The sequence below is a fragment of the Lithobates pipiens genome, unplaced genomic scaffold (genome assembly GCF_037356315.1).
Source record: "Lithobates pipiens isolate NorthernLeopardFrog02 unplaced genomic scaffold, aLitPip1_a1.2 Scaffold_25, whole genome shotgun sequence".
In the NCBI taxonomy this organism is placed as follows: domain Eukaryota; kingdom Metazoa; phylum Chordata; class Amphibia; order Anura; family Ranidae; genus Lithobates; species Lithobates pipiens.
The window spans coordinates 147,038,566-147,051,317 of record NW_027507787.1 but is presented as its reverse complement, the minus strand read 5'-3'; the positions used below and the strand labels follow the sequence as shown (position 1 = coordinate 147,051,317).

Below are 12,752 nucleotides of genomic sequence, written 5' to 3'. Positions count from 1 at the left end.
TTATGGTCTGGGGCTGCTTTGCAGCTTCAGGACCTGGATGACTTACCATAATTGATGGAACAAATAATTCTGAGCTCTACCTGAAAATCCTAAAGGAGAATGTCCGGCCATCCGTTTGTGACCTCAAGCTCACGTGGGTTATGTAGTAGGAAAATGATCCGAAACACAACAGCAAGTCCACCTCCAAATGGTTCAAACAAAGTGAAATTTAGGTTTTGGAGTGGCCTAGTCAAAGCCCGGACTTAAATCCAATTGAGATGCTGTATATACACCCTCCAATGTGGCTGAATTAAATAACGTTTTCAAAGAAGAGTGAGCCAAAATTGCCCCACAGCAATGTGAAAGACTTATTGCCAGTTAGGCCCCTTTCACACTGGGGCGGTGGGTGCGCCGGCGGTAAAAAGCTGCTAGTTTTAGCAGTGCTTTACCGCCAATTTCAGGGCGCTATTTGACCGCTAGCGGGGTGCTTTTACCCCCCCACTAGTGGCCGAGAAAGGATTAAAACCACCGCTTGCAGGACTTTTTTTTTTTTTTTTTAGTGTCCTGTCAGCGCACTACTACTACCCCGTGGGCTTTCACACTGGAGACGCAGCAGCGGCTCTTTCAGGGTGCTTTGCAGGCGCTATTTTTAGCGCTGTAGCGCCTGCAAAGCACCCCAGTGTGAAATGGGTCGTATCGCAAATGCTTCATTGCAGTTGTTGCCACCAAGGGTGGCACAGTCAGTTATAAGGTTTAGGGGGCAGTTACTTTTTCACATAAAGTCAGGCAGGTTTGACCAGATTTTTTGCCTTAATAAATTAAACCACCATTTAAAAAATGCATTTTGTATTTACTCGGTTTATCTTTGTGTAATAATAAAATTTGTTTGAGTCATTTAAGTGTGACAAATATGCAAAACAATTAAAAATCAGAAAGGGGGCAAATACTTTTTCACAGCATTGTATATAAATGTATAAGGCTAGGTTTCCACTAGTGCGACTTTTCATGCGATTTGGCACTGAAAAGTTGCATGGCAAGTCGTGCCCCATGATTTCCAATGATTACCGTTCATATCTGTGCGACTTTAAGATGCACCAACTTCAAAGTAGTCCCTGCACTACTTTGGTCCCACTTGGATGCGACTTGAGGTCCATAGATCTCAAGAATACACAGGCATTGCTTTAAGTCACGGCAAAAAATTGTGGCAAAATTGCGTGATAGCAATAGTGGAAACAGCCTTATACAGTTACACCTAAAATATGTATATATATTTATTTATATAGCTCTAACATATTTCATGATGCTGTACAGAGAACACTTAGCCATTTACACGAGTCTCTTTACCAGAGGAGCTTACACTCTAATATCCTACCACAATCACACACTATTAATATACATTTATTTAGTTATGATGTATCCCCTAATGCTGTACAGAGAACACCTAGCTAAACACATTAGTCTCTGCACCAGATGACCTTACACTCTAAGGCAGGCCATAGATGGTGCAAATTACTTTCCAGCAACCATGGCGGTGGTAGGAGGGAGCAGGCGGGGGAAGGCAGAGTGATTAGACCAGGGGTAGGCAACCTGGAGCCCTCCAGCTGTTACAGAACTACAAGTCCCATTATGCCTCTGGGAGAAATTGTAACTGCCAGCCTTGCAATGCCTCATGGGCATTGTAGTTCCACAACAGCTGGAGGGCCCCATTTTGCCCACCCCTGGATTAGCCTGACAGTGATTAGAAGACAGTGATTATCGCTTGCGGCTATGGGAGCCACTAGCGATAATTGCATGAGAATTCACCAGGCTGGTTGTACCCAAGTTGATTGATCAATCAACTTGGTACATTCCGCTTGCCCATTAGCGGTTTGAATCTCGACTGGTTGAGCAGGAATCGCTAATGGCTGGCCTAATGCGCCCCCACAGTCACACACTGATATCATTATACATTTATATAGCTCTGACATATTCTGCAGCGCTGTACAGGGAACATGAAACCACTCACATGAGTCCTGACTAAATTGTACACAATACCCTTAGAAGCCTGTCTGTACTGGTGAAGGATGTTTTTTTCTGCCATCAGGCAGAGCGGGTATTACAGATTGTATCCTGATGAAGAGTGTTTGTAGCTGTTGAGTTCATCGGTCAATAATTCTTATATTTCATATTCCTGTATGCTGCAAATGTAATAAAACATTCACTATGTGCAGTGTATTTGCAATCATAACATTCTGAGTATGTGGATCTCCTTTGATTTAATCAGAGACATTATTTGCCCCTTGTCAGCCCAGAGGATACATCACAGAGAAACATAAAAAAGATCATATAAGGAGATTAATAAAGTGTAACAAAAGAAGAAGAAATAAAAATAACAGTTACAATAGCAAAGCTTCCATTGCTCATATCCTTTTGTATGTACACTTTTTGTGCTAATAATGTTGTACAGTATAACAATAAAGCGGTATTAAACCCCAAACCAAGACTCTAACACTGTATACTGCAGCTCACCAATCATTAGAGGTGGTGGCTGCATTTTTTTTTCTTTCCCCTCTGTTTTCACCTGATGATTTGGCCACCTCCTGTATTAGACACTCTGGATGAAGGAGCACAGGGGGCACCTTTGGAGAGCAGCATTGGCAATCTTGGGTAGTGGGGGGAGGGGGGGTGTTAATGTATTAGCAGATTTGGATACACTAACAAATTGAAGCCAAACTCCAGCTGTCACTTTATAAGCAGTTACAGCATACGGTTTTGTTCCTTTTTGGAATAAACGTTTTTCAGAAATTAAAAGCTGACCATTTTAAGCACCCTTTTCAGTAGCAATTGGTTGGTCTCAGCCCTCTAACTGCTACATCTGTAGAATAATTTGTTCTGTTGAAAAACAACAGACTTGCTGGCCAGATCACCAAGTGAAAATGAAAGAAAGAAAGCCTAAAAAAAAAATTGAATGCAGCCATCACACCTAAGACTTAATAAGCTGCAATATAATACATATTTTTATTTACATTTAAAAACGCTGAACTGCAGACAAAAATCTAAATACACAGAAGAAATACCTTTTATGAGAGATGTTTTACTAGTCAAAGACTTTGCATTTCTGTTGACCCAGTCCTGCGAATGATGCAGCTCTGCCACACATCACAGCCCTGTATGGTAGAGTAGAAAACATGATTTTTCTTTGCTGCAGTTCAGATCTTGACCCTTCCCTGGCCTGTGATTGGGCAGTAGAAGGAGAAGCTTGCTACAGGTCTTGTCCCTCCCCTAGCCTGTGATTGGACAGGGAAAGGAAAAGCAGCAGACGGATAAGCTCTGCTTTCTCGATGCATACTAGCACATTATGTAATTGCCTTACAGGTGTGTTTTTTTTTTTGTTTTGTTTTTTACCAGCCACGGATAACAACTGTTTAAAATTTACATTTAATCTCGTAATAATGAATACAGAGATTAATTCGTTTATTTTATATCTACCTGGAGTTCAGCATAAATCAGTGTTATTTAAATGTTTTATCAATAAAAAGCAGAACAAAACGCATCAAATCAATACCGTCTCTTCATCGTATGTTTATTGTAATTAGTGGGACTTAATTGTCAGAAATTGTGTATTTCACTCCCGTTGTATGTCTGCCGATTTCTTACTACTATATCATTTATTTTGTATCTGTAAATATTTCTGTAATTTATGTATTCAGGCAGGTTGTGTGCAAATAGATAAGATGTCTGGTTTGTATTCCCAGATTCTCCTTGTAGAGAATAATACATGACCACACTGCTCAGCCCCCTTTCCTTCATAAATAATACAATGTTTTCCTGCTGTATTTGAATGATTTGACGCTGAACAATATTATTTCATATGTAAAAGACAAATTAAGTGTTGGAGTGAGGCCTTTTCCCTTATCGTTTTATTTTTGAGATGTTGCCGCAAGTACATAATTACATTCCAGCTGACAATGTGAAATTCTTATCGCTGGTCTTGCACAAATATTCTCTCCACTTATCAGACTTGATCACAGAAAGGAATGAACTTCTACACAATGATTTTATCAGGATGATTTAAATATGTTCCATTCTGTGGGATTCCTTGAGGTGTGTTTAGCAGTGCATAAGACCAAATTGACGCAGGTTTGGTTCAGTGTGTGGGCGTCTCAACAGTTAAAGTTTTTATTCATTCCTACAGTGTGTAAACTGTGGCAAAGTGCTCTAAAGTCATGTGACTGCTAGGTGGTAGGTGGTCACAGATGGTGTAAATTCTATTACATGTAAACTGACCATAGAGCATTATTCTAATACTTGTCATTCCACCCAAAACTAATATCCTGGTGTTTGCTAAACACTGGAGAGTTAGATCACCTGGTAGTATCTTCTCTCTCTTGGGGACTCTCTTGGTGAGATCCCTGCACTGATTTTCCATGTTGGCACATCTGCTGTGCCCATTATGAGGGTTCCTGCCATACCAGTGTTGAGTTCTCAGGTTTGCTTACCTGCTGTGCCCATTATGAGGGGTTCCCACAATCCCTGCACTGAGTTTCTAGGTCTGTACACCTGCTGTGCCCATTATGAAGGGTTCCTGTGATACCTGTGCCAAGTTCTCAGGTTTGCATGCCTAATGTGCCCGTTATGATGGGTTCCCACCTTGCATGCACCAAGTTCCTTGGTTTTCTACACCTACTGTGCCCATTATGGGGGTTCCTACCATCCATGCACTGAGTTCCTAGGTCTATACACCTGCTGTTCCCATTATGAGGGGTTACCATAATCAGTGCACTGGGTTCTCAGCTCTGCACTCCTGCTGTGCCTATTTTAAGGGATTCCCTTCATTGATGCACTGAGTTTGCAGCTCTGCATGCCTGCTATGCCCATTATAAAGGGGTTCCATCTAGAAATGGTGGCCGACGAGACCGCCAAGCCTTTCTTTGGACCAGCTATCGAAATGAACAGGGAGTCTGACTTCTGGAAGTAAACCGTAGCAGACAATTATACCCTCAGAGCCCGAACCACGTCCAGGGAATGGAGGGCCACCTCCTTAGGATGTTTCGGCTTAGGACACAGAGATGGTAACACAATGTCCTCATTGATGTGAAACGCCGAGACCACTTTCAGCAGAAAAGAAGGTTGCAAACGCAACACTGCCTTATCCTTGGTGATAACCAGATAGGACGACTTGCAGGACAAGGCCGCTAGTTCCGAAACCCTGCTGGCTGATGTGATGGCCACTAGAAAGGCCACTTTCTGGTATAAAGTCAACAGAGGGATCTCTCTGATATTTTCAAATGGCAGTTTTTGCAGTGCCGACAACACCAGATTCAGATTCCACAGAGGTAACTGTGGACACACCGGAGGAACAACATGCCGGACCCCTTGGACAAAAGTACTCACTAGAGAGTGAGATGCCAGGGGTCACTGAAAAAAGACAGCCAAAGTTGATATTTGTCCTTTTAATGGTGCTCAAGGCCAATTTCTGATCTACTCCTTAATGAAGAAACAGCAGGATCCTGGATATAGAAAAGGAGTACGGATGCCATCCTTTCTCCTCACACTTGGAGATGTAAGCCTTACAGGTACGATGATATATCTTCGGAGAAGAAGATTTCCGTGCTCTCAGCATAGTTGGGATCCGGCAGACCCCGGTTCCTCAACACCTGGCTCTCAATAGCCATGCCGTTAAAGCCAGCGATGGTAAAGGAGGATGGAGAATCAGACCTTGGGACAGAAGGTCTTCTTCTCGTAACGACCGGGGGGGGCCACCAGGCGCACCAGGTCTGCGTACCAGGGACGCTGGGGCCTATTTGGGGCAGTCAGAATTATTGCAATCCCCTCGGCTTCCACTCTGCGAAGCAGACGTGGTAACAGTTTCAGTGGAGGAACGGAGCCACCAGCGCATCTGACGTGTCTGCCCATTGATCTATTGTCCTGGACACGAATCTTGGCCCCTTCCGGTTGAGACGGGAGGCCAGAAGATCCACGTCTGGTGTGCCCCACCTTAGGCACAGTAGCCTGAACACCCCCGGATGCAATGCCCATTCTTCTGGGTCCAGCATCTGGTGACTTAGTCTGCCTACCAGTTCTCCACTCCCAGGATTTAAATATCCGACAGGGCCGGTACTTGTCGCTCTGCCCACCGAAGTATGTGTCAGCTCCCAGGTGCAGAGGAAATCACACGGTGTCATCCAGAGCTGCTGCTAATGGCACTGAAACTGATCTACAATGTGCCCAGGCTCAAAGAAAATGGCTGCCAACCGTCCAGTATAAGGACATAAAGCGCAGAGAAAATGGCCGCCGGACTAGAGGAAAGCATGCTGCTCCTAGAGACTGCGCAAAAAACGAGCTCGGGCTTCAAGAAAATGGCCGCCGGGCGTCCAGTATAAAGGACAAAACCACAGGGAAAATGGCCGCCAAGCTACAGGAGAGCATGCTGTTCCATGCCCTCACCTAAGATGGCCACTGAACACTGAATACAATGAGGGACAGTGACAGAAAATGGCGGTGGACAGCACTGCAAGGATCACAGACACAGCCTCAACAGACACCCCCAGGGAAAGAAAAAACACATCAGGGCACAGCCAGCGCAGCCCCCCCCCCCAGTTGAGAGCCCCTGCACATGACACACACACCGCTCAGCAGCCACATGCAGCATCCCCCATGGGGAGGGGGGCAGGGAAGATGGGGACAGGGAGAGAAGAGAGGGAGGTGAGGGACCCCTGAATCGACCTCTCAGGGAATGCCCAGCTGCTGGGTCCCACCGAGGCAGGGAGAGCTGTACTTACCAATCCTGCAGAGCTGGGAGACATTCCATCACAGACCCACTTTCCGATCAGTACGGGGGGGCTGTGACGTAGACATCAGTAGCCTGGTCATGTGTGTGCCCCAGAGCATTAAAGCTCACGACCACCTCTGGAGCTGAGGTACGTTGTGGCCGGCCCAGTGCGTAACTCTGACCTGCACACGCTCGCTGGCCAGGCTGGGGAGACTACAAGGATAAGGGTATCCAGCCTGTCACCCAGCCGTCTGTTGATAGCAGATCACAGGATCTTTCATCTTGCGCAAAAAGCAAAGCTTCTGCAGAAAAAAAACACGGACCTATGGGCCCGCAGGGTTCCTAGGTCCTTCTCCTTCACTAGGCAAAATAAAACTGAGGGCTTCATGGCAGGCTGGGGCGTTGTTACCTAACGGACCACCCCTTGGGAGGAACTATAAGTTCTGTGTCTTCTCCTAAAGGTGGCGTAACAACCCAATGGTTAAGAGCTGTGTCAGTCGGTGAATATAAGAGAGAGGTTGACGCCATTCCACGAGTGGGCGCAATTTCGAAGCGTGACATGTTGGGTATCAATTTACTAGGCGTAACATTTTCTTTCACAATATAAAAAAAAAAAATTGGCTAACTTTACTGTTTTCTTATTTTCTTTTATTCAAAATAGTGAATTTTTTTCCCAAAAAAGTGTGCTTTTAAGATCGCTGTGCATACTTATAAACAGTCTGAAAAAGAGGCCTGGTCTTTAAGTGGTTAAAAGTTCTAGTGCTTCAACTCCAACTCCAATGAATGTATTCCATGCAAAAATTTCTAGTGCTTCAAAATCTTCAGTGTAAAACCATTCCACCTTAAACGTGCTAGTGCCAATGTAAGTTTTATCCACAATAAATGTGCTAAGTGCTTCGGTGCAGACCCGCCACCTTCCACATTATGCACTCACCTCTATTATTGACCTCTCATACCAAGTAAAGTCATGCTTTCCCCTGAATTGGGGCATATAAGGTAGGGGTCCTTTATATTCCTTCTCCTCCTCCTTAGTTCCACTCGCTATCCACATTTAGGGTGTATGGCCCTTTAGAATCGTGGTACCTCTGTGCAGTGGCTCAAACAAAAAGGGGTAACTTCATAGTGTAGTAGATATGTAGCAAATGTATTGAAAACAAGTAGTAACTTACATTTAAAACAGGATTATTCAGCATAAAAATCTGACAGCGGTGCTCGGAGGCTCTCTCGTCACTTCCAGTGTCGGTAGCGTCACCCGGCTACACACCACGCGTATCGTTGCGTTCACGTGACTTCCTCAGAAGTACTCAGTATGAGGTAGCACGGTAAAAACATATTTAACATTTGAAATGTAAAACAATTGCAGAAGACAAAAACTAAAACTAAAATGCCATTTTAGTCAAAAGTTTAAGACTAAAACTTAATTGAAATTTTCTGCCAAAATTAACACTGCCCCAATCAGATATTCCCTGGATCAACTTTACCTATAAATGTTAGTATCCAGTTATATTATGTGCATCTAGGAAATAATGCCTTTGTCCTTTGTGATGAACTTAAAGTGAATAACTCTACACCAAGTTCAGTATATGGAGCCCTTATGTATTTATACACATCGATCATATCTCCCCTTAATCTCCTCTTCTCAAGAGAGAATAAATTCAGTTCCTTTAATCTTTCCTCATAGCTGAGCTCCTCCATGCCTCCTATCAGTTTGGTTGCCCTTCTCTGCACTTTCTCCAGTTCCTCAATATCCTTTTTGTGAACTGGTTCCCAAAACTCAACTGCATATTCCAGATGAGGTCTTAATAATTATGATTTTGCGGCAAAATGATATCTCTCTCTCTGGAGTCCATACCTTTGCTCGCTTTGGAAACAGCAGCTTGGCATTGCATGCTATTATTAAGCTTAGGATCTACCAAAACCCCAGATCCTTCTCCTTAGGGCAAAACACCCAGATCCTTAGAGAGATCCTCTTTTCAGCCTATAAAAATTACAGGCCATGTATTATCTTTTAGGAAAGTTATGGGAAATTGAGAAGAATGTGTCCTTGTATGTTTTAGTTGTCAGAATTGCAGTTTTTCTAATCCGTTATGGACTGATGGTGCTGTTTGATGTTGTAGTGACCTCTGACTCTTATCTTTTCTCTTTCAGCCTGTCAGTGTAATGGGCACAGTACGTGCATCAACAACAATGTGTGCGAGCAGTGCAAGAACCTCACAACGGGTAAACACTGCGAGACCTGCATGCCTGGATACCACGGTAACCCCACCAATGGCGGCGAGTGTGAAGGTGAGTTACACCGGTTACCTATTATCTGCCATGTCTGATGTTATTGTGTGATGAGTGGCCAACGATGCTGACATAGGCTGGTGACGTGAATGTACCTTATTTTAGGAGATGATACACTTTTTGAGGAATTTGGTATGATTGGGGAATGTTGAGGAATGCTGAGGAATGTGGTTCTTGGGAAGAGGAACCATTGAAATAAAATATACATTGTCCTGATTCCGTAAGGGGTGGCTTTGGGCTTTTGTCAATATGTTCTCAGCTTCACACACTTTTGATACCATTGAGAATTATTTAGGTGCAGTTGGCCTGCTTCAAGAGGGTATGGAAGTGTAAAATCTGTCTGACACAAACCAAAGCCTGCTAACACTGGCCTATACTGTTGTCTAACCTTATTTGTTAATTATTTACCATATTTGTTTAACAAATACATTGTGATCCTGCCAGTATATTTCCCCTTCCTCTGCACAATGACAATGTTATCTCCCCAGTGGCATTGTCACCCTTTTGAGCTGTGTCCTGATGTGGGCTGAAGAGAAGGGTTATCAGCATTGTCACTTGGTGACCTGTGTCTGCCAAGGCAGGAGGAGGGATCCTAGGGGGCGCTCTGATATTTTCTCCAGGTGCTTGGTGCTCTTTTGGATCCTGCCTCCCTGCTCGAAGATCTCCCCCCCCCCCCTTTTTTTTTAGAGCTACAAAAGAGATATAAAAATGGTTGTAAACATGTAAAGTTCTATATAGATTTTCATTATATTAAGATAAGTTTGCTTGGCATCTGTAACATCCAAGATGAATATCCACATGCTCCTGCAACCAACTTCAGTGCCTTTTGTACTTTTCAGTGGCGGCCAATCATTTTGTTTGTTTGTTGCACTTCTCTTATGCTTATCCTCTGCTCCCAGAGTCTTAGCACTTTGATTTTCACTTTTTAGAACTCGAGGCATCCAAGGAACAGGCTATCTAGACAATTCTCCTTGAGATTTCTGGTCAGTGGGGGAAACCAAATATACCATCAACATCTTGAAGCTCAGAACAGTCTGGTTGACCCTGCAACACTGCCCCCCCACCCCCCTTATGGGACAAACAAAACCTGTTTACAGTCAGATATTGCTGCGGCTGTGTGGCCTAGATGGACCATCAAGGGGACATCGGGGGTGTGGCTGACTTAGGGGAAGCGAACCAGATAATCTCATAGACAGAAACTCACTGCCAGTCGATCTCTACAGTCCACATCCCAGGAGTGGACAAGTGGAAAGCAGCTTACCTCAGCTGCCACTGCAAAGATTAAGAGTATTGACCCTTCATCATCCAAATATCTTCAACCTGATATGCCATAAATGGGGGATTCCAAGTGTGGACATCCTAGCCTCCAGATTCAACAAACTACCTCTGTTTCTTGCCAGAACCAGGGATCTTCTAGCTCTAACTTTGGATGCCTTCATAATCTCCTGGTCTCAGTTCAGGCTAATTTACGCCTTCCATTCAGACCATATTCTGCCTGGTCTGCTCCATAAAATAGTGCAAGAGGAAAATTATGATCTTAATTGCACCAACCTGACTCAAATTCTACACAGAAATATTCTAGCACAAAACCCATGGCCTCTTCCCCACAGACCAGATCTAAAGTCCCTCTATTCCATCATACTTCTCAGTTTCTGACTTTATTGGCATGGATGTAAAAACTCAGGCCTTAAAGGATAGAGGGGTTTCTGAATCTGTGATTCTCACCTTTCTAACAGCAAAAAAAGCCTGTTTCAGGAGGATCCATTACCATACCGGGAAATTATTTTTTGCCTGGTGTAAATACTTCAAATCCCAGAGATTATTCTGTTTTCTTTTACGTTCTTCTTGCAGCACCCTGTGCTTTCTTGGGATTTCGACATGGTTCTCTTTGCCCTCCAGAAAACACCCTTTGAATTATCAGAGATGTTCCCCTAGAGCAGTGGCCACTAACCTTTCAGACCTCATGGACCACTAAACTCACAATTTTGAATCCCCCAGACTAATAACAAGAGTTTTGCATGCTTTATACCAGGGGTGGGCAACCTTTGAGAGATTTACTTGAACAACACCAATGAAGTCAAAGATTGCTGGGCACAGTGACTTGTTGGTAGGGCTGGTTCACACCAGAAAGCAGTGCTAGAAAGGCATGTTCAATGTGTTTCCTGCACCATAATCAAAGCGCACTGCCTTTGTGTTCTACTGCGGATGATAATATATTGTTAACCTCAAATGTAGATCACAAACGCAGTGCGTTTGTAGACACATGATTGCTGGTTCTGCAGTACCATGCAACTTTCCCCAGTGCATTTTTGAAAGCAGTGCTTATTGTGCAGTCTGATTGCGATTTACAGTCAGGGCAAATTTTACATCTCAGGAGCCTACAGGCAGGTGATTCTGAAGCAAACCACCCCCCCTCCCCCTTCAAGAAAAAGACAGTAAGACCGACCTTTTCTTTTCTTTTTTTTCTTTTTTTTTTTTGACAAAATATTTTTACTCAGAACAAAATTAAAATAAGTATTACAAGAGAGTTCAGGGTTCAGGCGTGTGTTACGCTCAGAATTCAGGGTTCAAGAGTGCATTGCGCTCAGAATGCAGGATTCAGGAGTGCATTGCGCTCAGAATGCAGGATTCAGGAGTGCATTGCGCTCAGAATGCAAGATTCAGGAGTGCATTGCGCTCAGAATGCAGGATTCAGGAGTGCATTGCGCTCAGAATGCAGGATTCAGGAGTGCATTGCGCTCAGAATGCAGGATTCAGGAGTGCATTGCGCTCAGAATGCAGGATTCAGGAGTGCATTGCGCTCAGAATGCAGGATTCAGGAGTGCATTGCGCTCAGAATGCAGGATTCAGGAGTGCATTGCTCTCAGAATGCAGGGTATAGGAATGCTTTGCGCTCAGAATACAGGGTTCAGGTGTGCATTATGCAGATAATGCAGGGTTCAGGAGTGCGTTAGACTCAGAATGCAAGGTTCAGGAGTGCATTACGCTCAGAATGCAAGGTTCAGGAATGCGTTGCGCTTAGAATGCAGGATTCAGGAGTGCGTTGCGCACAGAATGCAGGGTTTAGGAATGTGTTTTTTTTTCAGAACGCAGAGTTCAGTAGTCTGTTTTTCTCAGAATTCAGGGTTCAAGTGTTCAGGTGTTTTGCTCGGAATGCAGGGTTGAGGCATGCCTTTTGCTTAGAATGCAGCATACAGGAGTGCGTTGCTCTCAGAATGCAGGGATCAGGAGTGCGTTTGGCTCAGAATGCAGGGTTAAGTAGTGTGTTATACTCAGAATGCAGAATTCAGGGGCGTGATGTGAAGGGTGGTAGAGAACACTGCTATGAGGGTGACTCTGCCCCTCTTCACATAGCCTCCCCCACAGTGGTATCCTCTGCCCCCCCTTTCCCCTTTAACAGTAACCTCTGGCCCCTCTTCCCTCCCATAGCAGTGTCCTACCTGTGTACACAGTGGAGAGTGGGAGGCAACGCAGTTCTGGACAGAGGGTGGAAGCTGGCAGGGTGACTTTTCATATTAGCAACCTGGTGATTGGCTGCTTAGGACCGCACTGTGTCCTAACAACCAATCACCTGTGGTTTAACTTAAAATATCAATTTGGCCAGCACCTCCTCCTGCCCTCCACTGATGACAGCAGTGGAGAAGGTTGGCGGGGGTAGAGAGAGGAAGGCGGGTGTCTGCACTGCAGGAACCTGTTTGCGATCTACCTGTCACCTGTTGACAGGTAGACCATGATC

At 44.4% G+C, this 12,752-nt stretch overlaps 1 protein-coding gene across 1 annotated transcript in view; it reads left to right on the top strand.

Annotated features, from left to right (window-relative positions):
- Positions 1 to 12,752, top strand: part of ATRNL1 (attractin like 1) — a 1,004,401-nt gene that overhangs the window by 396,272 nt on the left and 595,377 nt on the right. The window contains exon 19 of the mRNA XM_077454933.1: positions 8,879 to 9,016. Coding sequence (XP_077311059.1) covers positions 8,879 to 9,016 — 138 coding nt within the window. The remainder of the gene's footprint in view (positions 1 to 8,878; positions 9,017 to 12,752) is intronic.